The 27,476-nt window shown below is 39.4% G+C and overlaps 1 protein-coding gene across 3 annotated transcripts; it reads right to left on the bottom strand.

Moving 5' to 3' along the window:
* Positions 1–1,473: 1,473 nt before the first annotated feature.
* fyb1b (FYN binding protein 1 b) lies at positions 1,474–27,079 on the bottom strand. 3 transcript variants are annotated; one of them, XM_074689720.1, is made up of 19 exons: positions 26,940–27,079; positions 20,503–21,499; positions 12,683–12,812; positions 12,535–12,605; positions 12,189–12,211; positions 12,010–12,068; positions 6,842–6,965; positions 5,771–5,930; positions 5,445–5,565; positions 5,009–5,028; positions 4,855–4,930; positions 4,625–4,711; positions 4,175–4,215; positions 3,272–3,353; positions 3,039–3,138; positions 2,636–2,798; positions 2,288–2,321; positions 2,167–2,198; positions 1,474–2,082 (listed from the first exon to the last, which is right to left on the bottom strand). In XM_074689720.1, the coding sequence occupies exons 1-19, from the start codon at positions 26,940–26,942 to the stop codon at positions 2,060–2,062; spliced, it is 2,346 nt and encodes a 781-aa protein (XP_074545821.1). In that variant the 5' UTR covers positions 26,943–27,079; the 3' UTR covers positions 1,474–2,059. The 3 variants fall into 3 exon arrangements, with proteins under 3 accessions (XP_074545821.1, XP_074545822.1, XP_074545823.1); XM_074689721.1 differs by having other exon boundaries at positions 20,503–21,494; XM_074689722.1 differs by lacking the exon at positions 4,625–4,711.
* Positions 27,080–27,476: the final 397 nt, after the last annotated feature.

Here is a 27,476-nt window from a genome sequence, read left to right as displayed (position 1 = left end):
ATATATATATATATATATATATATAAAGGGGCAAACAGTCGGCAGAACTCAGCAAGTGAAAAGGTAGCAAGTTGATTCACTGTATTGCCACCACCCTTGGCTTATTGCAGCACAAAAATTAAAGAATTTTGCATTGCAAACATCCTGAAACTGAAACAAGAGAATAAATATTATATAAAACTTGTCTTGGAAAAAAAGTAACGTCCTGGTTAAGAATACATAATAATTACAACAATAACGTAAAACCAACAATAAGTGGTAGAAGAGAATTAAAAAAAAGTCAAATGCAGAAACAATTTAAAAATGAAGAAAAGCCATTAATTATCTGACATTTGTCTGGATGAATAGCTTTGGTTTCCCAGTTTTTTGAGTTAAAACTTTTGGTGTTTTGATTAAAATTAGAACAGGTCTTTTATAAACAGTGACAGAAATTGGGCAAGACATAGAAACTGTTTTAAGAAATACTTAAGATTTTTTTTGGTATCAAACTGTTTAAAATTTACTCAACTTTAACACTGTCACCCAAAAGGTGATGGTAAACTGCATTTTCGGATGGCTGCCACTAGATGTCGCTGTATTCTGTTTTATACAGATAACGCAGGGAGAAAAGTAAGAATAAAGATATATATATATATATATATATATATATATATATATATATATATATATATATATATATATATATATATATATATATATATATATTGTTATGACCCTCGGTCATTTGTTTGTTGGTATATGTTCTGTGTGTGAGTGCGTGAGCCCAACAGGTGGAGATGGAGGACGGTTGCTGTGATTGGTGCTCGGCTGGAGGACGGGTTTTAGGGGGGAGAGCTCCGATTGGAGGGATCAGGAGTCTCCATCGTTAAAAGCCAGAGGAAGCCCCGCCCTCGCTCTCTCTCTGACTTGCCATGCCGAACAAAGAGCCGTGTGCCGCCTGTTTGTCCTCGTGTAACATGTTGAGATTTGTGTGGAGCCTGACAGATGAATTTTCAGGAGGGAGAAGCCCGTTTTCTTTTTTTGGTAGCCTGCTTTTCTCCTGTTTTTGTTAGATTTAGTTAGGTGACATACTTGTCATTTGTTTTTCCTTTGTTTATTTTCTACAGGTAAGGTTAGGTTTGTAGGAGCGTTTTGTTTGTTGTTTTGGGCTGCAGTCAATAAACCTCCTGACCTGATTTAAAACTTGTTTCGTTGGCCTTTGTTGGGTTGGGCAAGCGGAGAGGGCTCTGCATGTTGTGTCCTGGGCACCCCTAGGCCGGGGACGTAACAATATATATGGATAGATAGATAGATAGATAGATAGATAGATAGATAGATAGATAGATAGATAGATAGATAGATAGATAGATAGATATGTATATTGTATGTATGTACATACAGCTACAAACACATTGCTTGAGTTTGAAATCAAGAATCAAGAACCAAGAACAGACATGACACGCTCACACTTTAGCAGAAAAACATGTGGTCTGAATTTTATTTTCAACATTGTGCACATGTGAATATTTAGTATTTGAGAGACACTTAGGCAATAGAAGAATAAAGTCATGTTGATACAGAGCTGATCCCAGAGCTGTTTACTTCTCCAGGTTTTTGCAGATAGCAACTTCAAACGATATCTTAAAAAATGAAAATTGTTTTTTTTTAATAAAAACTATATTATTTTTGAAAAGTAGATTTAAATACACTGATATCTTAAAGTTGTAACATGAAAACATAAAATAACTCCAATTACAGTACATAAAAATATAAAGTAGCTGAATTTGTAAAAGCCCAAAAAGGGAAAAAGTATTATAACAAAATGAAATTATACAAATACTGTTAAAGTTAATTCAGACAAACTTTGTTGAGGTTCTAAAAACCTTTTTTCTTTTTGCATTTATGATACTGTTTATATATTCTCAAACTAACCGTAGCGATTCAGATTTGGATTCTTAAATAATGGAGTGTTATTTTACAATTGGATCAGGCTAACCCGTACGAGCTCCCAGTGTGTCATCAGTGAACAAAATAAATAACATTTGAGGAGGCGAAACTGAACCCAGCGAAGGAAGGTTCTTCAGTCGTTGTCATAGATGCAATCTGAGAAGAAAATATTAAAGTCATGAAAAAAGATCAGGAGTCTGTTTTTATTAGTTGAATGATTCAAAGTGGTGATGAACATACCATCTCCGATATCGTCATAGATATCACCGTCGCTGGAATCAAAGAATGAGACAGTCAGTACAGACCACATGGAGTTAAGCCCCTCTTTTTGAATCTGTGTTTGTCATTTTCTGATACTTACTCCATAGCAATGTGACTTGTTGAAACATAACCGACTGAAAAACACAGACAGACAGATTAAAGACCAGGACAGTCAAGTTTAAAGTAACAATCCTGGATGTTCATATGACAGATTTTCATAGCTGTGCCTCTACAGGCCTCCAGAGAGCTGGCCAATCAGCATTAAAGCAACAGTAGTTAAAAAAGGCATTTCAGACTGAGGCTGAAATAAAGGTTTCCTATAACACCAGTGAGAGAAAAATAGGGATTAACGGAATAAAGCGTGACAAAAAAACTATCCCCTCTTTAAACATACACATGTGTAGAAGATCTGAATGTTTGTGTTGATCTTTGATAAACAGAAACTCACACTTTCCATCTTCATTCCGACAGATCAGTTTGTTATCCACAGCTTTAGCAATCACATCAAGTTTCTCTCCAGCTTTGAGTGAAAGGTCCTTACTGCCCCACTTCTTATTAACCAGAGATGGGATGACGTTCACCTGGTACAACACCTGAATCTCCCCTTCAAACTGAAAGAGATCAAACATCAATATGAACAAACATTTTCAATTCTTTTTCTTGATAATTTTATGTAGATTCTATTATTTTTCATCAATATGACCCGAAATAGTTTTTTTTTTTTTAAATCTTAAATATGAGCAACATTTTTGTTTTTTAACACAAATGTCAGCAGAGTTTGTCTTAGTAACAGCTAAAAAACAAATTTTAAACCTGACTTTTAAGGTTTCAAAAACAAAAGCCAAACAAACTTTAAACTTCTTTCTGAAGTCCTTCTCTTCTTTCTCAAACTTTTTCTGCTTCTTTGAGTCCATCTCATCTGCTTTGTTTTTGCCTTTTAGGGTTGGAAGACTGGAGGAAAAACGACAAAAAACTTGAGATAATTTGAAAACATGCAACATGTCATGTGTCTAAAATGTTAAAAAGAATAATATCAAGTGGTTATTTTATTTTTTATCTTTTATAAATACTGACAGAGTTGTACCTGCTGATGGGAGGAAGAGGAGGCAGGTTTCCAGTGTCGACATCATCATATATCTCCTCATCAATTGCTGCTTCTGGCTGATCTGTGATCGAAATGAAGGAGAACTTTAAGGTACTCTAAATTCATAAAGGGCATATTCTACTATAAGCTATTATGTACAGAAATTGTTTTATCTATTTATTTTATTTAAAAAAAAAACAGAGAAGGGATATTTGTATTTATGTAAGTGAAGCTTTAAGGTCAGGGCTTGTAAAATTAGATACTAGATAAGGTGATAAAATCGCTTTATATTGTCCTTCTTGTGCTTCTGTAGGATCTTTACATTATTTACAGTTTTTAAAAAAAGGCTCAATATCTCGTATACCGGTGCTTTAAAAAAAAAAATTCAACCTCTGTCAAAAAAAAGATGTTTGAGTTGCTGTCCCTTTAAGCCTTTGTTCGATAGAAACCCCTTCCCTCTGATTGGTCAGCCGTTTGGGGGCCAGTTCAGAGATCCTTATTTGATGACATCTCGGCAAGTCTTGTCAAGATCTCATGATAGTTCTAGTTCTGACCTTTTAGATTAGTTCACAGGCAAATTCAGAGATTTCTAAACACAGGTTTGAAAAATCTGCACATCGTCTAGTGTTTACATTCAGCATTGTAACTTTATGTCCATATTTCATATCCATGTTTGAAATTTAGGAAAACAGAATACCCCCTCTTTAAGTTTGCAAACAGAAGTAGCCAAAACACTGGTTATAGCTATTTTATTGGTACAATCCATTATCCTGTACAATCCTAACTTCTGGTTAACTACAGGGTTATCTAGGGTCCAAAAAGGTCATTCATTGCTTTTAATAGAAAAGTAAGTCCAAATAGAAGATGAATGAGACACAAATAACAATCAGAGTGAAGAGATACCTGCATTCCCCTCTGCAGTAAACTGGCTGGGCGGAGGCACTCTGGCACAAGAGAAGAAGAATAATTAAAGATGGACATCACTGATATCCTCACAACATGTTTGTATGATTCAAAGCAGCCCAAACGGATTACATGCTCATGAGTGTTTCAGTGAGTAGTGTTTAAAAATTATCTTTAGGTGTTAGCAGATGATGACTTGATTTTATGATTGAGTCAAGAGATGTGTATGATTTACTGACATGCAAACACTTATTAATATTAGTCAGATTAAAGAAATCACACAAAACAAAAGATTAAATCTTGGTTGTCACCAAGAGATGATCTGATGTGATGAGAAAATCAATTTTTGCAAGCAAATTATCAGCAAATCTGAGAGGAGAGTGATTACTCTACAGATTAAAAACAGTTGCAGTAGTTTTTCGATCAGTCTTACAACTGAGTGTATTTTACACTTTAATGCTGAGGTGACGTCTGCTCAGCTCGAACATCCGCATTAAGCCTCGAGGCTTTGTTGGAGAAGACCTGGGATCCAAGGGACTGGAGAGCCAACTGAGTGTTAAAATCTGCACTTCCCTTTATCTTTTTTCATGTTTTATATTTTAGTAAAATTTTCAAACACTGACACCAGCATTCAGAATTCAGTATTCAGTATTGCTTCCACACTTAATATCAGTTCCCACCTGACTTCAAGGTTTGGATCAACAACATCATCATAAATTTCTCCTCCTTCTCCTCCTGGCAGTGGAGGAAGGACGACTACAGGGCAAAAGAAAACATGTTATGTACCTCGCTGTTCTGTACATCGATAATATTCTTAAAATAATTAAGACATACCTCCTGATCCTTTGATCCCACTGTGGAAGGGAAAGATAGAAACATTACTCAAAGTAAAGATGTGAACAATCCATTTTTATACATTTTTCATATATTTTCATTCATATATTAGTGGTGCACAGAGGTAGATCATCAGCCTCTCAGAATCCAAATGAAAGATTTTATTTTATTTATTCAGTTTTTAATTTTTTAGAACTCAAATTCCTTCTCCACAGTTAAATGGTAATTCTAATTTCATTCTTTGTTTATCAGCCTGAGTCTAAATGACCGTCACTATGAAGTGTCCGGATTGCAGGACGGCTTGTTCGGAATAAAATCAGGTTGTATTTCACATTCCCAACCCACTGTTTTTAAAGCTACTCCAAAAAGTACAAATAAACAACAACAAAAAATCTACATTACAGTAGCTTGAGTATATGTAATGAGTTTCTCTTACCTGTTATCAGCGACAGCTACATCGATGTCATCATAGACCTCAGGGTCGTACGACTGTTGAGCTTTGTGAGTCTTTAAAGAGTTAAAATCAATTTCCACTGATGTCGTCTTTACATATCCAACTGTTAGAAAGAGGGGAAATAAATCAATGGTATGAGTCTGTGTCGCTGCATTTCTGTAGCTTCAAAATGAAAAACTGAGTGAGAAAAGATGACACATTTGAAAGTTGTACAAAAAAAACACTTTGTTTTTGTATTTACACGTTGCCCAATAGATGTCATAGTAGACATTACAAAGGATCCGTGTGGATCCAATATTTGGACTTACTGGATCCGTCCGATGTTCGCCCCAGCCATTTTCCTTCTGGGTTGCCCTGAACTCGTATGATGTCCAGGCTGTCTCCCTGCTTCAGAGCCAGGTCAGTCTTACCGCCTCGACAGTCCACAGAGGCTTTCCCTTGGTGGATCGCTTCCAGGGGCCCGACCAGCTACCACACACAATCAAGCACAGATTACACAAAGAAATAAAGAAATTTAAAAACATGGGTTTAAATGTTGTTAAAAGTTTATCAATCAGCTGTAGAAACATCCTCAACATGTTTGTGAGCCTGTACAGGAAGCGAGAGCTATATTTGTTGTAGATGGTGTCAGATACTACTACACACTATTTAAGTTTTTGGGTTTTGCTGAAGCTTTGTGAAACAAATTACCCCCCTTTAATGTGTCTGATATGAAGCTCAAACCAAAATAGGGGGCCCAGCCTATTTTCTGAAGGCTGTTAGTCAGAGGGCCGTTAATCAGAAGGTAGGGTAGAGAAAATATTAGTTCGGATTATATTCTGATTTTCATGTATGTTACATGTCTTATATAAATTTATAGATATAACTTTCCATTGCTGTTATTCTGAGTTTTTTTTTTTTTTTTTTTTACTATAAGACAATGTTATTCTTTGATCTTATCTGTACCAGGGCTGTCTCAACAATATCACAGGCCCCTGGGCAAATCAATAAGCTGGGACCCTTTACATGCTGAACCTTGCTTGTCAACCACCAAATAAATAAATAAATAATTTGATAAATAACATAAAAACCTTTTCGCTGATCAGTGAGGCTCCCTGAACTCACGGGGGTGGACGGTCCCCGGGGTAACTGCCCACCACGCTCTTGTGTTAAGACAGCTCTGATCTGTAAGTTTCATTGCAAGTTCTGGAGTGGGGTTGAGCATTTTATTTGTATGGAGGATAATTTGATGTAGTTTATTTTCTCTCTAAATCTTGTTCCCATGTCAAGGCAGCAGTTTTCCTCTCCATTCCAAGGCTGTATGTTAAGCAGTTTGTTTAACTTTTCCAGAGCAACTTCAGACTTTAACCGCTGGTTTATTTCTACTCATGCTGACTTACTTTGAATTTCTTTCTTGCATCTTGTTCCTTCTTCTCACGCTCTTTCTGCTCCTTCTTCTCAGCCTCCTGTCGTTTCTTCTCCTCCTTCTCTTTCACCTTCTCTTGTTTCTGTCCAGCAGCTTCCCTTTGGATGTGGAAAAAGAGACAGGAAATCAGAGGTGACCTTAGACAGCACATTATTTAATATATGAATGGGCTAAAAGAGAGGTGAGCTAACAGCTCATGCTAGCATGTAAATGACATGTCTTTATTTATGCTGATTTTCAATCAAAGGTTTATCTTACAACACCTGAGTCTAAACTTACCTCGACATAATCAGGTTTTCATGTAATAACACTCAGAAAATCATGAGGAAGTATAGCTTTCCAGTATTTTAGCTAATTATAAGTGCTACCTTGTATCAATAAATAATTGTAGTTGTAGTTTTACTTAATTACCACTAGTGGGTGGTATTTGCAAAGGTTGGTATGAAAATCCTGAATTTGTATTGAGATGAATTCCAATGTAAGGACTCAAACAGCAGAGTTAACACAGAGTGTGAGCTTATTGCTAAAAAATGCCTTGAAATGTCAGGTTGAGCTGCATGTGTGAATGCAGATGGCTAAAATTTTTAACCCAGACTTAACCTGGATTTCTCTACCAGAGCCCTGCTCACATTTCCACAGGAAGTCAGAGTGAGTAGATAAGGGAGAAGGTAAAAGTCATGTAGTGTTTTATATAGCATATTTATAGATGTTTCTTTTGACTCGTGTAGGAGAAGGAACAAATGATTTGAATTGGGTAGAATCAAAACTGTCAGGTACTCTTACTGAAAGCTGCTCATATGCAGTGGTTTGTCCATTTAAAATGATAAAACCACATTTTAATCTAGTTTCAAGCATTTGTGGTCCAACTGTAGCAATCACTCGTCATGTTGTCTACCTCGGACAAACATCAGCGGCAGAACACATGAAGGTTCAGGGTTAGATTCAGGAAACAACCTAACCATCGCTGCAGTGAAAGAGGCTAAACATTCTGTTATTTCTGGTCTGGGTTCAGGTGAAATATTTATGACCACAGGAAGTGATTTTTTTCAAGATATAAAGTTTGAAATAAGTTCACACTGAAGCTTACGGAGTTATTATAAAAAATCAGACTTTGACCATGAAATGCTCAAAAATTAGCATTTCTCAGAGGATTTTATCCATTGTATGTTCTTTTTATTGCCTTGTTGTGAATTATGTTGAAGGTGATTTAAACTCTCAAACCAGCAAGTTTCAGATTCTTATTTTCTTTCTTTCACAAAAGAGACAGATTATTTTTTTGATTTTCACGTCAGGGGCATTTTTAGACCGTCATAACGAAACATTATAAGGAGTGCTTGTATTCATCTTCAGGTGGCACTTGTCGAGCTAGAAATAGTAATGAAAAAGGAAGCTAGGCAGGGTCTGGCTCCTGGCCGAGCTGCATTTCTGAAGCACTTTTCTCATCTTCTGACCACTCGAAGCGACATTACACATTACATTCATCCGTTAAAACACTAATAACAGAGGCTGCACACATCAAAAGTCACTAATCCCGTGAACATACATGACAACATTGATATCATGCAGCCAGTCTAGTACTGGTGCATGTTTCTCTTCACTCATCCAGCCTTTCTGGTCTGTGTAGACCTCTCAGACTGAACTGAAATGAGACAGTCTGGTCTGGTTCATGAAGGATTTCCTGTTCTCATTTCCAGCTGTTTCTGCCCTTTCACTTATGTCACATAGCACTTCTCTGCCACCTCACTACAAGTAGCTAGCTGGCTGTGTCATATAACTGAACCACCATCGTCATGTTGTTGTTGATAATGATCGTTGTGAGTTAAGGCTTAAGCATCTGTCTTTTAGGAAAAAAACATGGCTTGCATTGTTCAGTTGAAATCTAATGCTAATATTTTACACTTTATTCTTTTGCTGCTTTTGGAGTCCACAATGTCATCTGCATCTACTGTTTAGAAGAATTAAGCCTATTTGGAAGTGCTAAAAGTTGCTGTCCATTGAGAATCCTCACGAGGCTGGCTGCAGAAAGACTGGAAACCTGGATTTTGTTTTTACTTGTTCTAAGCAATTCAGACCTCATTTTTGTCTTTAGATAACTTGAAATAAGACCAGCTGTGTGGACTGTTCGGGTAAATGTTGCTCATATTAAGTATAATAAGACAATTTTGACTTAAAATAAGACAAAAAGACCAGATAAGATTTAATTTTTTTGCAGTGTAAAAAGGAAGTTCAAGGATCAAGGACCAAGGACTGCCTTCAGAGAACCAGCGTCCATGTTTTGTTCAGTCTATAGTCGGGATGGACGCCTCGGGTGCAACTTATGCTCTACTCCAGGGATGGTCAACCTGTGGCTCGTGAGCCACATGTGGCTCTTTTCCTTTCGGTGTGTGGCTCTTCTATCCACTATATAGTTATGAGTAACGTGTGCCAATCACTTTAAAATATTGATATACTGATGCCAAAGTTGGGATCAGTATTGATCAATACTTGAGTGATGAGCTTGATACTTAAGTTTCAGTTTCTCTTCTCTACATGTGCTCCTCTTAATGGCTCATCTTAATAGCTCATAGATAGATAGATAGATAGATAGATAGATAGATAGATAGATAGATAGATAGATAGATAGATAGATAGATAGATAGATAGATAGATAGATAGATAGATAGATCGATCGATAGATAGATAGAAAGATAGAAAGATAGATAGATAGATAGATAGATAGATAGATAGAACAGACATTTGTGGTTGACACAGCTCCAAATACAAATTTAAACACACTTACAAACACAATCAATCTCGTTCTGAAAATTGGAAACGTATTGAATTTCATTTTATGTCATTTCATATTTGTGTGAGAAGAAGTGTGTTTTGAAGACCACATGTTTGATGTGGCTCTTTGTAGTACCGTGGTGATTTTTGTGGCTCTTGGTCTCTGACTGGTTGGCCACCCCTGCTCTACTATCACACTCACTACCATGATGTTATCAGTTTACACTCTTGCCCTTTAAAGGATGCAGCTACTGAACTTGTCACCCGGCTGTTGACTTCAGCAGCATCCTGTCTGTCATGTCTTCACCTTCTGAGACTCTTCCCCCTTTCATCCATTGGAAACAGTCAATGTCACATCGCCCATCTTGGAGAAAACAATCTGCTATACTGCTAACACCTAGACTTTAGACTATGAGGCTAATGCTAACAAGCTATCAACATGGAGTCATCACTGTCAAATGACAAAGACTGAGACATGAACTAACTAAATAAAATAAAAAAAATAAACAGAATTTGATCAGATTTTTGTCCATATTTTATAAAAGACTGCTCCCATAAATAACATTTACAATTAAATACAACATAATTTGGCAAGCATGCCTTAATGAATTCAATGAAAACTTGTGTTGTAATTTGCTCATGTTATCTATTAATCCAAAGTTTATGGTGCTGTTTGGATTAATAAAAGCCACTTTAAGCATTTTAACTTTTCAGAGGTCACCAGGAACTTTTCCATGATTCATTGAATGTCAGTTCTGCCTCGTTCTGTGTGAATAGTCCTAGTAGACTTGCTGTATGTTTTATTAGTTTGGTCTCACAAAGTTTGCACTGAAAGCTTTGGTCTACGATTTGGAAGCTTTGTCCATCTTAATAACACCATTTATAGGGCTGTTATGGTCCTATGGTCCAATCTACACAATATAAAGACCAAAAAAAAAGAAAATAATCCATTCAGTATATCCGCTGCAAAGCTGCATACTAGTTGACCATCAAATCCCCTGTCTCCCTTGCTTCGCACCGTCCCGCCCATGGTCCCGCCTAGTCCTTCCCCACTACCCCTCTCACGTCAGCTAACTGCTCAGCTACCGAAGCGTCATGGAGCCAGAGAAGAGCGAAACCAGGAAGCTGGTCTGAGACTGAATATTGGAGAAATGTACGGCCGGTGGAAAAAGCTGCAGAGGGATTTGGGACTGAAGACTGACGCAGAGACAGCTGAGTTTCTGTTGAACAGGTAATGACTTTGTTTACCACAGTGGGAGATGACAGCTGAATAACTCTGGTTAGTCTGAGCCTGTACTGGCTAATGACTGAACACTGCTGGTCGGGACTGGTCGGCTCTGTCAATAGATTTTAGCATAAGTTAGCCACACAGCTTTAGCATTGTAAACTGAGCTAGAGAAGACACGCCGAGAAAGGTAAAGCCTCGTCCACAGACGGCTCTGCTCTGATCGGCTAGCAGTGGTGTTGTGCCAAGGTCCCTACCCCCACCAGGATTCCTACCCCGTTCCGTGGCACAGACTGCCCCAAGAGAGCGCCTGCGCTGGGTGACGACTATGTCGGATACAACAACAAAAGCGCCAGCACAGCAAAAGTAACTTTGGAGCGCGCCTGCTTATTTTCAGTAGAAAATATCTTTTTAAACTTAATATGAGACACATTCACCTAACCAGTCCAGGAAAATGTTTTATTTTGAAGTTATTTAAAGATCAAATTAGGTCTGAATATCACGTAACGAGTTTAAAAAAAAATTGCCAATGGAACAAGAGAAAAGTTACTTGTATTGAGACATGATTCTAGTTTATAGCAAATTTCCGGGTAAATTTTTTTTGTTCCATTCGCAGATTTTTTTACTTGTTACAAGCAATTCAGACCTAATTTTTGTCTTAAAATAACTTAAGACAAGACATTTTTCTGGACTGATCAGGTGACTGTGGCTCATATCAGGTATAATCTGAAAATTTTTACTCAAAATAAGTCAAAAAACACTTGATAAAATTTCATTTTTTTGCAGTGTATTTCATAATAAATGATTGAGGATTTGAAGATTATTAAATCAGGACTTATTTCTAGCTGGATGAGGTGAATCTACATTAAAGTTGCTGAATTCTTCTATGTGAAAAGACCAGAAGCTTGGCCAAAACCTTTCAGCTTGTGACAGAAAACTAAATCTGTTTGTTATTTTGAAATAAAACTGAAGAATTCATCCATGTATAAATAATCAAGTCAATCATATTTTGTTTGTAGACAAGGAAAAACTCAGCACCAGCTTTATTTTGTTTTGCCCCAAAGGACCATTATTTTGCAGAAAGGTTTGGACACAGAAAACTACATTATACCTCAGTATGTGAGGATGATGATGATGGAGAACAGTCTTACCATCGCTCATCAAGATCTTCATACATCTCCCCATCATCATCATCACTTTCCACTTGAGCCTGGAAACACATGAATCAGAAACAAAGAAAGATTTGATATTAAATAGAAGAAACTGTTTCACTGACCCTCTAAACCCATATCTGCGTGCTCTGATCTGTAAGTGTGTGTGTGTGTCTCACCGTTTGCTTCTTACTTGGATGACCTAAAATGGAACAAAGAATCAGCATTAGTACAGACTTTAATGTTAATGAAGTAGCTTTAGTATTAAAGCATCAAACAAGCTGAGCGAACTGTCAAACAGACGCTTAAACAACCAAAATAACCCTGTCAAAGGGAACAACCTGACGCTGTCTGAACATGCTAGTTAATGTAGTTCCTTCTCGGTGTTTCCTGTGAAACATATACATCGTGCAAAGTTCAGCATCACACAGTTATTTTCTATCTTCCTGTTTGACTAAAGCATCAAAAAACAGACATGTCTGTTGTGAAACATCACATTTGATCAGATGAGGAGTGTTTCTGAACCTGCAGTTGGTGGTAGAGGTGGAGGGCTACTGAACTCGTCAACATCATCGTAGAAATCCTCCTGCACAGGCCTGGAAGGGAAAGGTGTGATTTTTTTTAACTGAAGCAGGTTCATTTTGTCTTTGTTGGTGATGAAAGCAGGACTTACATGGTTCCAGGATGTCGTGGAGGCAGACTGGGGAGTACAGGTGGTGGGGGTTGAGCAGGGGTCACATGGTTGTTTACAGGGTGAGGGGTCAGGGGAGTTGTGAAGACAGGTTTTTTCAGGGTGCCAGGACCTGTGAGAAAACAAAAGAAGTCAAAGTGAAGGTTTTCAGTGTCTGGGAAAGCAAACTCTCTATTATGTGGACGGGGAGATAAAAAAGTTTATTTACAGCTTTCTCAGAGACAATAAGGAGAATGGGTTTAAATGAGCTGTGCTAAAAAACAAGTCAGACAGGTCTGGGAAAATAAGAGGAGTGAGTGATGATACCCTGTCACCAATAAAGGTCTTTTACATCATTAATGATGCTTTTGTTCCAGTGTTGTTTGACCCATGTAGGTGTCTCGCCTTTTTTTTATAGTAATGAATTTTTGTGTTAAAAAGTGTTGATAAATTATAAGCTATTGTTGTGTGAGGGCCGTAAGGTCCAGAATGGAAAGAAGATAGAAGAATAAACATCACATCAAATGCCCCTGGTGTGCAGTGGAGCAGGTGGCAGGGTTCAAATCCAACATGCAGCTCATTCCACATAATGTGTAACAGATTGATGCATGATGGATAGATCCGCTGTAGATAATAGACACCTGATAGAAGGAGGCATGGTAGGATAAATAAAGAGATGCTTGATGGAGAGACACATGATAGACAGAGGTGTGATAGATAAAAGCATGAGAGATGCTTGATAGATAGACACATTATGGATGTGTAATAGAAAGACGAGTGATAGACAGATGTGTCGTAGACAGATGCAAGATAGACTATCTAGCCATATGATGGCTAGATAGACGCATGATCGATAAAGAGAGTCTTTTTAGAAAGACAGACAGGAGATAGGCAGTTGATAGATGTGATACTAGAGTGATAGATGAATGATGATGATCTGCTGCAGTACAAACTGAGCATCAGAATGGAGAAGAAAGGGGATTTAAGAGACTTTGAACATGGCATGGTTGTTGGTCTGAGTATTTCAGAAACTGCTGATCTACTGGGATTTTAACCCACAACCATCTCTAGGGTTTACAGAGAATGGTCCCAAAAAGAGAAAATATCCAGAGAGCAGCAGTTCTGTGGGACAAAATGTCTTGTTGATGCCAGAGGTCAGAGGAGAATGGACAGACTGGTTGGAGCTGATAGAAAGACAGCAGTAACTCAAATAACCACTGGTTACAACCGAGGTCTGCAGAAGAGCATCTCTGAACACACAACACGTCCAACCTTGAGGCAGATGGGCTACAGCACCAGAAGACCACACCGGGTGACCCTCCTGTCAGCTAAGAACAGGAAACTGAGGCTACAATTCACACAGCAACACCAAACTGGACAATAGAAGATTGGAAAAATGTTGCTGGTCTGATGAGTCTGGATTTCTGCTCCTCATTCAGATGGTAGGGTCAGAATTTGGCCTCAACAACATGAAAGCATGGATCCATCCTGCCTTGTATCAACGGTTCAGGCTGCTGCTGCTGGTGTAATGGTGTGGGGGAGATTTTCTTGGCTCACTTTGGGCCCCTTAGTACCAACTGGGCATGGTTTAAAGTCCACAGCCTACCTGAGCATTGTTGCTGACCATGTCCATCCCTTTATGAGCACAGTGTACCCATCTTCTGATGGCTACTTCCAGCAGGATAACGCTCCATGTCATAAAGCTGGAATCATCTCAGACTGCTTTCTTCAACATGACAATGAGTTCCCTGTACTCAAATGTCCTCCACAGTCCCCAGATCTCAATCCAATAGATCACCTTTGGGATGTGGTGGATTCTCATCATGGATGTTCAGCCGACAAATCTGCAGCTACTGTGTGATGCTATCATGTCAATATGGACCAAACTCTTTGAGCAATGTTTCAGTACCTTGTTGAATCTATGCAATAAAGAATTAAGGCAGTTCTGAAGGCAAAAGGGGGTCCAGCCTGGTAATAGCAAGCTGTACCCAATAAAGGGGCCGTGAATGTACAAATGTTTAAGTAAAAAACGCTGAGATTTATTTTAACATGCATAAACACAAAGTACCAAAAATTGGTACCATTGAGTACCGATATAGATTGCCAGGCTTGGGCATTCATATCACTTTAAATGTGAAAGATCCCCCTCCCTATGTGTGATAGATGCATGATGGACGTGTGATACCTGTGTGTTAGAAAGATTAATGCATGATACTAAAATCCTCTTTATACTAATGGCGTGGTCATGTTGACCTTAAAAACGTACTTCCAGATGTTTTAGCACCAAACCCTCGTCAGGAAGTCAAAAAATAATCATAAAATCTTTAAACTAATTTGCTCAAATGAGGCCAGCTATAGGAAAGACAAAAGAAAGAATTTAGCCTGGAAACTAAAACAGAAGACTTTAATGACAGACTTTCTGACTAATTACACAGCTGTGATAGAAAATTGATTCTGATTGGCCAAACCCTTGAAACAACAGTGTCACATCAAATCAATCCTGGGAAATAAATTCAAGGTTATCTAATTCCTCCACATTGGCACTAGAATAAAAACATAAACACTGTGGAAACTTTAAATGGGTAAGTCTTCTTTATAACACAGGTAAAAGTTTGGAAATCACCTGAATTTATTAATCCAGGTAAGCTTTTGATTCCTCGTTACTGGCTGACCAGTCACCACCAGTGAGGAGACGGATAGAGGTGCTCAGAAATCAAGCTCACGAAAGAGCTGTGTGAAAGAGACGACAACCTCACTCAAGAAAACAGACCTGAAGCCACCACAAACCACAACAGGGTCTGTTTGGCTTTGACAGCGTCACAAGACCACCTTAGTGAGAAGAAAACACCCACAGCCTGAGACAGGTACAGCAGAGGAGGCCCTCTCAGATGCTGCTATTTTATGCCTCTGTTTTAAAAGATAATATTAAATCGCTGATGTTTAGACCTCACCATGAATAAAAATGTTCATTTTAATGTTAACTTATCATCTTCAGATTAACAAATAAAACAAACCAAGCAGCAAGGAATGAAGTTGCAGTGAAAGAGCTAAAACTGCAGGTCATTGAATGCCCATTTGAAGCCGGCAGAAGTAGTGGAAACCACATATACACCAATTAAAAAAGGCCCTTTCTACAGCAAAAAAATAAACAATGACTTCAGCCCAGTAGTGCTGGAAGCCTGCACACTGTTCAAGGGTGTGAAATTTTTTTTACAGTGTTGTAAATTTACTGACAAAAATGTTGTGTTTCTGTTTCTGTTTTTCTCACTGGTCTTACACTAAATGCAGATTAGTTCAGATCAGCTATTTGTCTAAAAACAGAGCCTCTCACCCGAAACTCTCCCTGTTTGCAGGAACTCACTTCCCCATGTGGTGAAACGGACTCAGCTGTCAGAGCGCAGGGCGAGGGGGGAGAAGAAAGCAGAAACTGGACAGGGAACTTGTCCGGGGCAAAAAGAGGAACTGAGTGTGTTTTTGTAACTTTAATCTTTAATGTGACGCTCTGAAGAATCACTCAATGCAACCAGGAGAACAAGTGTACAAAATCCATGTTCAGGTTCCATCTAAATGTCAGAAAGAGGCGTCTTCATGCCATCAGACATAGAGGGAAGTTGGTTTATGTTTGGACGGATAACCCTAAGTAAACTCAACACTGTGCTGACTTCACTGTGACCACAGCAGTTCGTGAAGCATCCCCCTCTCACACCTCTGACAAACTGTCACACAGAGTGGCCTGAGAGTCAGAGAGGAACCCTTTAATGTTGCAGACTTTAACCAGACCTGCACTCTGTTTACAGCTCTGAGATTCTGTCCTGATCACAGAAGTCGCAGAATGTTAGAGAGGGGGGATCATATAACTGCCTGTTTCTTTATGAGAAACAAATTATTCTGTTTTTTTTTCTCTTTTTTTTGCAGGTTTTGATTTGCTGTTTTTGAGGCACAATGGAAATGCAGCCAAAAGTTGTGCAAATATTCTAACCTGCAGGTTCACGTGTGTTCTAGTAAGTTGTTACACTGCAACAAACTGGAATCTTACCAAGTGTTTTTGCTTTATTTTCAGAAAAAAATGTCTTTTTAGACTTAATATAAGCCAAATTCACCTGACCAGTCCCAGAGAAATGTCTGATTTTCAAGTTATGTTAACACAAAAATGAGGTCTGAATTGTTTATAACAAGTTAAAAAAAAAAAAAAAAAACCTGCCAATGGAACAAGAGAAAAGTTTCTTGAATTTAGACATTTTTCTAGTTTCAAGCAATTTTCTAGCAGTTTTTCCTTGTTCCATAGGCAGATTTTTTAAAACTTGTTCCAAGCAATTCAGACCTCATTTCTGTCTTTAAATAACTTAAGACATTTTTCTGGACTGGTGGGATGAATGTTGCTCATATTGAGTATGATAAGACAATTTTGACCTAAAATAAGACAAAAACACTTGTTAGGATTCTGTTTTTTTGAAGTCTATTCCCCCTGTCCCAAAACACTCATTTAAGGATAGCAATGTGTTCAAAACTATCAGATGGAAAGGCAGGAAGGAGGTCATTTAAAGACGGGTAATCTGCGTGCCCTAATTTTAAACATTGATATGAAGTAACAAAGCTGGATTTCCACCCTGAATATGCTTGTTCATGTGTTGTAGAAATCCTTAAATCAATCAGTAAACTGTGAAAATCATCTGCTCAGTACAGAATGGCACGAGATCTTCAAAAGACTTGCTGAAATGATGAAGTCATCTCATAAGGATCTCCCAACTGGTTCATGATTCATTTGAGGAGCAGGTTTCAAACAACAACACAATCTCCCTATAGCTCCGCCCTGGCAGGCCTCCAGAAAGCTGGCCAATCAGAGAAAGAGAGGGGATTGGTGGAAGCTTTAAAGAGACAGCACCGAAAACAAAAGCCCATTTCCACCAAGCGGTCCACAACAGTTTGGTACAGGTCAGGGCCCTGTTCTACGAAGCAGGATTACTGCCTAGGGAGGTAGCTTTGAGGATAGGTTCCGGATTCCCTGTTCTACGACACGGGATCACTCCTCAGCAAGGCAAGTCTCCATGGCAACACATGCTGAATGGCTAACCTGCTCCTGGGCAGGTTAGGTTCCAGATTGAACTCGCGGACTATAAAAACCCCGCCCACTGACCAATGAGCCCTCACGAAAAAAATGGCTTGTCCGTTCTTTTTGGGATGACCACCTTTATGAAAGTTACCGGTTTTCCAGGGAGGGGTTGGTAGTACATGACACTTTCTACAGGTAGTTAAAGGGAATGAAGAACTCTCATTGCCGTAATAAGATCTTCAATGCCAACACTTCTGTTCCATGACAATATTTTATTGCCCGTATTAAAATTGTGACAGGAATTCATGTAGGGCTCATGTGGGCTACATATCACACAAAAAATGTAAACAGGATAGGAATGAACAAATGAATAAATTCATCTAAGAAATAAATTAGGTATGTTGCATGTTACAGTAAAAGTGCATGGTGAACAGTGCTATTTCAAGATGATAATAGCACAAAAGATTTTTTTTTGCACTACACTTGTGCATTTAGACTGTCAGCAATTTTCTGCCAGCATTCCTTCCGTGCTTTAGCAGCGGCGATGGTGTTGCTTTTAACGTTAATTACACGTTTCAGCTCGTCATACTTCCTCATGATCACCTCCTGCTCCTCCTGTGTGAAGTATGCGGTCCTTCTCTCTCCGGCCTGCTCTGACGCTCCAGAGTGCTCCATGTTCGCAATTGGTCAGATGCAGCGGGCTCCGCCTTATATGCCTGCACGCGCTCATTGCCTAGCTGGATCGACTGATGAGGTTGATAACCAGCATCGTAAAACCGTGTAGCCGAGACCACCGGCTACCGCGCTCAGTTCAGCGAGGTAGCTCCAAGGCTATCTCGCTAGACTGAACTTGCTTCGTAGAACAGGGCCCTGATCGGCAAAGCCTGATCCTGTTTGTTTTCATGTTGCCTAACAAGGTCGGCCAACCGGGCCGACCTTGTTAGATGTAAGCTGATAGCTGCCTCAGCTACGTAATGGCGTGACGTCATAGCAGAGCAACACAGTGTACCCTGCTCGTAATCCAACAGAGAAGAAAAACGCAACACAGTAAACAAAGAGGAACCTTGGAAGACATCCAGAAATTTGTCTTCTCTGTTATTGACATGTGGCTCTTTCTTACAAAGTGTGATCAAGCTTTGTTTCAGGGAAGACTGTGTGCCACCAGGAGAAATACAGCAGCTGCTGTCTCACAGGAAGTGACAATTCTTTCAACCAATTAATGGATTGCAGTGTGTATAGCTCCCACCTTCTGGGGTGGGATCACTATGTCTAGCACCCCAACAGAAGGGTACCAAAAGTGGGACGGTAAGAGTCACTAATTTGGGGACCTGTACTAGTTTTAGTCTATGGAAAAGCCATAAAATGTGTGGTGTACTGAGATGAACTGAACTGAACTACCTGGTGAAAATGGGGCTTATGTGATACTCGGAATGGTCAGAGTCATGATCAGTGAATCCTTTGTGGACCATACTGACTCAGTTCAGTTCTACCTGACAGAGTCTATGTGGGCTCTGTAGGCTGGGTCTTCCCAAGGCTGCAGCCCCTGGACCACGACACAGCTAGAAGTTTCACAAAGATCAAAACCTCATTTGCTCAAATCATGACATCTGAGATGGTGATTCTCTTTAAAAGCATTGATTAACCTTTTAATTAAAGAGAAACACAACTTGGTATGATGAAATTCTTTCAACAGACCCAATGTGAGGAGGGGATCTGCAGTCTCAAGGGTCACCTGCCACATAAGCATGTACTATGTAAGAAGGGGGTCTCTTGTCTCAAGGCTCATCTTTTACATGACTTATAATATGTAACTCCACACCACTATATAGTCTGCACTATTTACAGCTGATGCTCTCAGAGGCTATCTTTAAAGACACGATTAAACAATCTTATTGGTCACACTGCATATAAGAGAAGGAGGTTATAGTTTAAGAGGGGAGCTGAATTTCAAAATACACCATGCTAGGACAACATTAAAAAGTATGTGTTTGTCAATATCAGGGGTTAAATTATGGAACAGTTTGAGAGATGAATTAAAGAAAAGTAAAACTATAGGCATATTTAAGAGAATATTTAAAACACACCTTTTGAATAAATATCAGGATGAAGAACAGCAGTTTGACCCAGGGCGGTAATGACAGAGCCAATTGAAAATTAAACAAACAAACAAATAAAACATATACAGAAATTAAGTATCATATAAGGGAAATGTTATGTGAATGTGTATGAAAAGTATAAATATGTAAAAGTTAAGATATCACCGTAGGAGGTGTGGATAATAGGGGTAGGATTAAATAAGTTTAACTTCTTCCTACTCCTTTTCGAGCATGTAGATATGTAACACATGCAGGTTGTTGCTGCAGTCTTCGTTTTTCTTTTAAGTTTAGTATGCATGTGTTTGTTTATGGTGACGACCTATTTCTGCTTTTTTTTCTTTTTTTTTGCATGTTCGAAATAAATTCATTCATTCATTCATTCATTCATATATACCCTGCACACCTGAATAAAGTTGAAAGAGTCAGAGGACTGAACCAAGCACTCGTTTGCTGTCTCCTTTCTTTCTCCCTTTGATCAAAGATTTGGGCTAGGCCCTATGAGAAGCTTCTGTTTTATTTTGTTTTACTTGGGCTAGGCCCAACCTAGGAATTTCTAGTACAGCACAACTTTGTTGCATGGCAACAGCAATGGAAGCTTCTAGAAAGCAGGGTCTGGGGGGAGGGGTCACCACATATCATCATTATTTAACAAAGCTGTTTAACCAAATTGAACTCACCATTATCCGAGGCCTCTGCACCTCTCTTGAAGTTCTCCAGGTTGACCTTTGGTGGCCGGTTCGGTTTGGAAGGAGCAGGACCCAAAGCTAAACTGTTGGGAAGGGGGTTACGTTTTGGGCCTGAAGTGGCGTCACTGTTCGGGGTTGCGGTCTGATGTGGCCTCCTGATGCTCGGCTTTTTACTGGCTGGGGGTTTGGGAGGAGGGATGGAGTTTGTGGCAGCCAGCGGTGGCTTCTTGGCTAACTCTGGTTTCACATCAGCATCTGGAGGCTCAGGCTTGTCTTTCTCCTTGTTGAACATATTTTGAGTGTTCCTGAAGGTGGACGTTGGCTTCAAAGCAGGGCTTGGCACGGGGGCGGGTTTGTGTGTTGTGTCTGTGTTGGATCCTGACAGTTCTTCATTCTGTTGTCGTAACTTTCCAATGCTACTGCTTGGTTTTTGTTGTAATGGAAGTTTGGGGGGTGTGGAGCTGGTCACACTTCCACCGCTGTCTTCTTTAACCCAGCTGGGCTTGGAGACGACTGCCGGGGACGGTTTGGGAAAGGTCGGTTTGGAGTCGGATAAGGTGTGGCTGAGAGGGGGCTTGTTGAAAGGTGGCTTCTGAAGGGGGGGCTTGTTTTCAGTGGCCTGTGAAGGAGGTGGCTTGAAGGGTAGCTGCTGTTTATGACCGATGAAAGGTTTGCTGTTGGTGCTGGTGTCATCCACCGTACCTCCAAACCGGCTGGCCAGGGCTTTGGCTTTGTTTGGCTCATGTGCATCTGTGTCACTTTTAGTTGATACTGTGTTTTTAAGATACGAAGGAGGCTTGGGAGCGTTTATTGCACCCCCTGAGAAGCTCTCTGAGACGGGTTTCTTTGCTGGTATGTTGGGACCAGAGGAGAGGGTGGGGTGCAGGGGTTGTTTGGGGCGCCCCACTGCTGGAGTGGAGGTCTCATCAGCGCTCCCCCCAGCTGCCTGGAAGCGGGCCATCATGGCCTTCACATCGCCTTTGCTGTTCTGGGAAGAATCGAAAAAGAAGGAGAGTATGACTTGAACTGAACACATACTGAAGCTTAAAAAAAGAGAAAAGAAACTGTTGGATGAAGTAAAAGAGGAATAAAGAAAAACAAGGTGCAGACTCTCACTGACTTTGGCGTAATTTCCCATCTGGGGATTTCTCTCACTTATTTTTAAACATTTAGTCCAATCAGTGCAACGCCCACTGTCTCTACGTTTACCTTTTTTTCTTCATTCAAAGCCACTCATCATTCATGTGAAACACTCTTAAAAACAACCACACACGGTTGTGGTTCAGGAGGTTCAGGACTTCCTTCAATTGCAGGTTTTTCTATTAAGTCTTGAGACCCCAGAGCTCTCTGTACAATCAGGAAAAGCCTTAATGCTTCAAAAGCCAAAGAGGACCATCAGGTAGTTGATTCATTTTTACCTTTTTTTTTTTTTCTTTTTTTATATGTGTTGATGATGAAAAAAGGTTTGAGTTGGACAAAATGTACAGAACCCAGAACGAAAGCAGATATTTGCTCTCCTCTGTCAGTGTTTTTACGGTGATGAGTTTGTTTGTTCATTTTAAAGACACAGGAGTGTTTTTAAAAGTATTACTCAAAGTTTCTGGCTTACTGAGTTCAAAATTGAGCCAGTTCTCAGTGAGTGCCATTTACTGAATTGACTGTTTTGCCTGCCACTTTCGACAAAATCGTCTGCTAAATTAAATTGTAGAATCTTAAACGCTTCATATTGAGGATTAAGAAACAATCAAACTTATAACCAGTAATCTCATTTTTAAGGCTGAGGTCATGAGGGGAAATAGTGCTTTTATTTTTGGTCAATATTTTGTCCCTTTGGTGCCCTGTAGTTTACATGATTTAGAGCTTTAAAAAATACTTGTCTTTTATCTGTGATTTTTTTAAAAAAAACTTTATTTCTGCCTCTGTTTGAAACCCTTCATTTAAGTTGCTGTCCCTTTTAGGCTCCTAGCTCTAGAAGCCCCCATCCCTCTGATTGGCCAGCCTTAAGTAGCTATGGTCAGACCTTGGTGTTTGAGGCCCACCCCTCATATTTTATGGACTTGGAGTGCAGATGGCCTTTAACTGATTAAAGGCATAAAAAGCCCCAAAAATAACTTTATTCTTTTTATGTGTCATGAACCAATTGGGAGATCCTTGTGTTCTGTGCTCATTTTCTTAGTAAGTCTCATGAAAATCTTGTATTATTTTTGGAACAGACTATTTTCAATACTTTACAGACAGATTTAGAGATTTCTACAACTTACAGAGGAGCAGCAGTTGAAAAACCTGCAAAGGATTCGCTTGAATCTCCAGCGTTTCTTACTTTACATCCATATCTAAAATACGGGAAAGCAGAATGCATCAACAACTTTACCCACACAGTGAACCAGAATGAAAGTTACTGAGCCACACAGTGCAGTTGCAGCTGTAAGTAAACAAGTATGTCATTGTCACTCTTTTATTTGCACTTGAATGTTCTTTTAACCAACACAAGTATGAACACGCCAAATGGAAAAAATGCTAAATTTGGGACTGCATAGTCAGGAACTCTTCTTCACTGCTGTGCAACACAAAATGTTTTGCTCTTGAGCTTGGAATGTGCTGGAAAAGGAGGAGTCAAATCACCAATGTCAAACAAAACCCTGAACCGTATCATTCACCAAAATAAAAGTATCTCTTTTTTGGAACCTTATGAATGAGACGTAACTTTACAAGGATAAGAAATGGAAACTGGATTCATGTCAACTTTACATCACATTAAAATGCATATATGAGGCATGTGTGTAGAAGAAATGATATAAAAAGAAGTGAAACTAATGGGTGAAAGTATTTTAGTACTGAGCAGCAGGTAACAGCTTGGACTGTATTACCTGAGTCCGTATCAGCTGCCCAGCTTATCTTCATTATAAACCCATTGGTTATCATTACACCTCTTACATATTTCAATAAGTATACAAGCAGTACTTTCACCAGTGTGGGATAGATGATTATGCCTGGTTTAGAGTTCATAGGTTGGTGTTTCTGTTTGTCCAACATGTGGTGTGAACATCAGGCCTCTGTGGCAGTGTCACAGAGTGTAACCACAGCCACACCTTTTCATCAGGAGGCTGGTTTGACGAGGGTCAGGAGCACCAAACCAGGAAGAGAGATCGTGACAGGAGATAACAGTTACGAGGACTCACAGTCACAGTGATTCCTGCAGGGGGGCAGTGTCAGTGGAGAGGGAAGTACAAATATACCAAATGAAGCGTGATGGGAAGTAAAAGTGAAGTGAGGATCAGAGCGACTGTTTCTCACAGTAACTCCCGACCACTAAAAACAGTCAGTGAACTGCCACCATCAGCTAAGACGTGTTGATTTCTCTGAAAACATCACGTCCTTAAAGCCTGACACCACACATGATACACTCCTCTCACAGGGGATTTCTAATCCTCTTATCATCTGCAAACTATCTCCAATTTTTTTTTCACAGTTTGTTCACAGCTTGAGCTATCGTCATGCTACAGGCAGCTTCTGTCTCATACTAAATGGGTCTTTAAATAAGCGATGGGTGATAAATGGATTAAAGAGATGAATTGTTGTTTTGTTGATTGATAAAAACTAACTCAACAGTATCAGTGAACCATGTAAACATAGCAGCTATTGCTAACCATTTATCACTGCTCACAGCCCTAGTCCCCGCCATGATCATCTGAAAAACTGATTCAGTTTTCTCCAGATTTAAAAAACTAAATTCATCTATGCAGTATGTTACATCAGTGTTTCTCACACTATGGTTCGCCCTCTAGTGGCCTGCCAATTTATTTTATGGAACATTTAAAAAAAAAAAAAAACATGTTCACCAAGACTCACTCTCTCCTTGAGAAGACGGTCAAGCTAACGTCACTCCATTGGCGAGCCAGCAGGTAAAACCGTTATGTAAGACGGGTAAAAATATTAAAAAATCAGGAAGTCTCAGTCTCCAAAAAAGAAAAGTTGCTAGTCACATTTTTGAAAAAGGTCGCTAGAGGGGTTCTGAAAAGTGGCTAAATATATTGACAAGTCGCAAAGTTGGCAACACTAGGAGGCAAACATTTGTGCCAGTTTTGGTAGTGCTACTCTGCCTTACACTGTACAGTGTACAGTTTCATTTAGTAGACGCTTTTGTCCAAAGCGACGTACAACACAAGCAAAGGAAAACCTAGCAAGTTCAACAACGGTGCTACAAGTTATTCCGCTGCAGGTGCTGCTGTTAGGTGCAGGATTTTTTATTTTTATTTTAATTTTTTCTTTTTCCCTTTTTTTTAATTTTATTTTATTTATTTATTTATTTTTATTTATTTTTTTTGGGGGGGGGTTAAATAATCAACAAGCCAACAATTAATTGCTGCAACAGTATACTTAAATCTTCAACAACATTCAGTAATTAGTGCTGAAAATTCACTAAGAGCTGAGTCTGAGACCTTCTGACTCATTCTACCCCTGAGGACAAAGAGGAGAAGGGTCAGATTAAGGGCCTCATTGTTCCCTTAGCAGATGAGTTTTCAGACATCTCTTTAAGTAGAAAGAGACTCTGTGGATTGTATAGAGTTTGGTAATTCATTTCACCATTTGGGAACAACAGAGGAGAATAGTCTGGCTAGTGATTTGGAGCTGCGCTGGGCTGGGAGCACCAGTTGTCTTTCACAAGCAGAGCGTAGTGGGTGAGAAGGAGTGTAGACCTGGATGAGGGACCCCGGGTAGGCAGGAGCCATTCTTGTAAATGTTTTGTAAGCCAGAAGAAGAGCTTCGAATTTGATTCAAGCTGCAACTGGAAGCCAGTGAAGAGAGGTTAACAGCGGGGTGACGTGAGCTGTTTTGAGCTGGTTAAAGACCAGACGTGCTGCTGCATTCTGGGTAATCTGCAGAGGTTTGAATGTACACGCAGGGAGGCCTGCTAGGACGGAATTGCAGTAGTCGATGCGTGATATCACAAGGGCCTGTTGTGTCAGGTAGGGTCTGATCCTCCTGATATTATAGAGGGCATATCGACAAGATCGTGAAACTGAGGCCACATGAATCTTAAAGGTCAGCGGGACATCAATCATGACACCCAGATTTCTGACAGAGTTTGTGGGCACAAGTTGATTGGGATCAAGCAGGACATTGATCTGTAGTTGAACCGAGCCTTCATCAAGAATGCTTGATGCGAGTTCCAACATCTATGATGCAAGGTTATAATCATTAGTTTCTATCTAAGTTTATATGGGGTGAAAAGAAGTCCTTGGTCAATTTGAGGAACACTGTGTCTCATGATGTTTTGATGTGATTTAAGTTTATACAAGAGTCGTTTCAGAGAGCACTACTTTTAATTCATCAAAGTTTGAGTGATCTGTGCTTTTGATGGAGTACCCCTTTAAGGATGACAGAAATATCCATGTACTGGTGGCAAAACAAGGCATGTGAAAATAAATCGTGACAGAATATGAAATCGGCGGTACAGAAATAGAGGAAAGTTCCCTCATCACACTTCTGTTTCTTAACCACAGTGAACTAAAATTTACACAATACCAGACAGTTGCAACTACTGCTTCTCCAAATGTTCCTGCATTTGCAACTTTGTAAAAAACCTTCAAACTCTCTCAAACCTGGGAAACACCTTTGAGAGTGTCACAAAAGCTTTATCCACACCTTTCAGAAACTCTTGTTTACAAAGCTGGGATTGGTTACATGGAAGCTGCATTCCACAAATAGCTGTTGGTTTAGGAAAGCCGCAACATTCTCTTATTAGTGTAGCCTGTGTACGATCCACTGGTCATTCAGCAGGTCTTCATGTTTCCACTAATGTAGATAAAAGTTCTCATGTCAGAGCTGTCAGAGGGTACATAAATATTTTGAACCCAATGACTCTTGGTGGTGAAGAAAGAGAATTAAAAACTTCTTGTCAGCGCAAGAGGAACCAATGTGTCTATTTCCAGTGTGATGAAAGCAGTGGCTAAAGTCGTCTTGCTTAATGTATGTCATGAAACCCAAAAAGAAAGAAAGAAAAAAGAAAGAAAGAAAGAAAGAAAGAAAGAAAGAAAGAAAGAAAGAAAGAAAGAAAGAAAGAAAGAAAGAGAAAGAAAGAAATGGTAACTTCTCCTGTTGTACTCTTTGAATAAGAAGAAATATCTTTTGAATAATGAAAACAATGCAAAAACTGGTCTCAAAACTATCATAAAATGACTAAAAGCACTTAAATACCCAACACACTTTTAAGTCTAGACAATATTGTCGTTTGTAAGGATGTGATGTGTGTGACATGTGTGTTTGACAAATTCATGTTTTCAAGAACAAAAAGACAAAATTTCTACTTTGGGTTTTGTTTTAAAGAATTACTCGTTACAGAAAATAAAAAATGTGACTTATTCCAGCTTTCTGTCATTCTTTCTGTTTTTGAAAAGCAAACTTGATAATAGTTCATTTTAACTCACCATACTGAGGACAGCAGTCCTGCTCTGCTGGAGCGTCTGGTGTGAAGTGAGTGTGTTTTTTCAGCGTATCAGTTTGTGTCGCTGTGAAAGAGAAAGGCACCGAGAGGCAGTGACTGATAAATGACTAAGCACTCAGTGTGTGTCTGTCTGTGTGTTTGTGTGTGTGTGTCTGTGTGGGGGGATCTAGTTCATGAGAGACTTGACAACTTCCTCTCTGTGCAGCGTGAGTGTCACAGCCTGTGTTATCTGTGTGCTCACATCTCGGTGATTTGCCTATCCCTGGCAAACTCCACGCTGTGTCCCTGTGTGCGGGAATACTGAGGCCCACAACAGAAAAACTGTAATCCTTAGCAACCATGTGCCACATCCCATAATACTGTTACTGTGTTGAACTCAATATATCATGACAAAGGGCAGCTGGTAAAAACTGTTAACTATATTGAAGTATATCTGTCTGCTTGAGCCATAAACAAGGCAGTAAGCTAACTGGGACATCACTGATATGCAGATGATTAGCTGGTGTTTACATCTGGAAAA

This window comes from Halichoeres trimaculatus, unplaced genomic scaffold, assembly GCF_033239565.1.
Source record: "Halichoeres trimaculatus isolate MK-OKI-2021-1 unplaced genomic scaffold, fHalTri1.1 fHalTri1_scaffold_16, whole genome shotgun sequence".
NCBI classification, from domain to species: Eukaryota; Metazoa; Chordata; class Actinopteri; order Labriformes; family Labridae; genus Halichoeres; species Halichoeres trimaculatus.
This window is presented reverse-complemented; position numbering and strand designations above follow the sequence as displayed.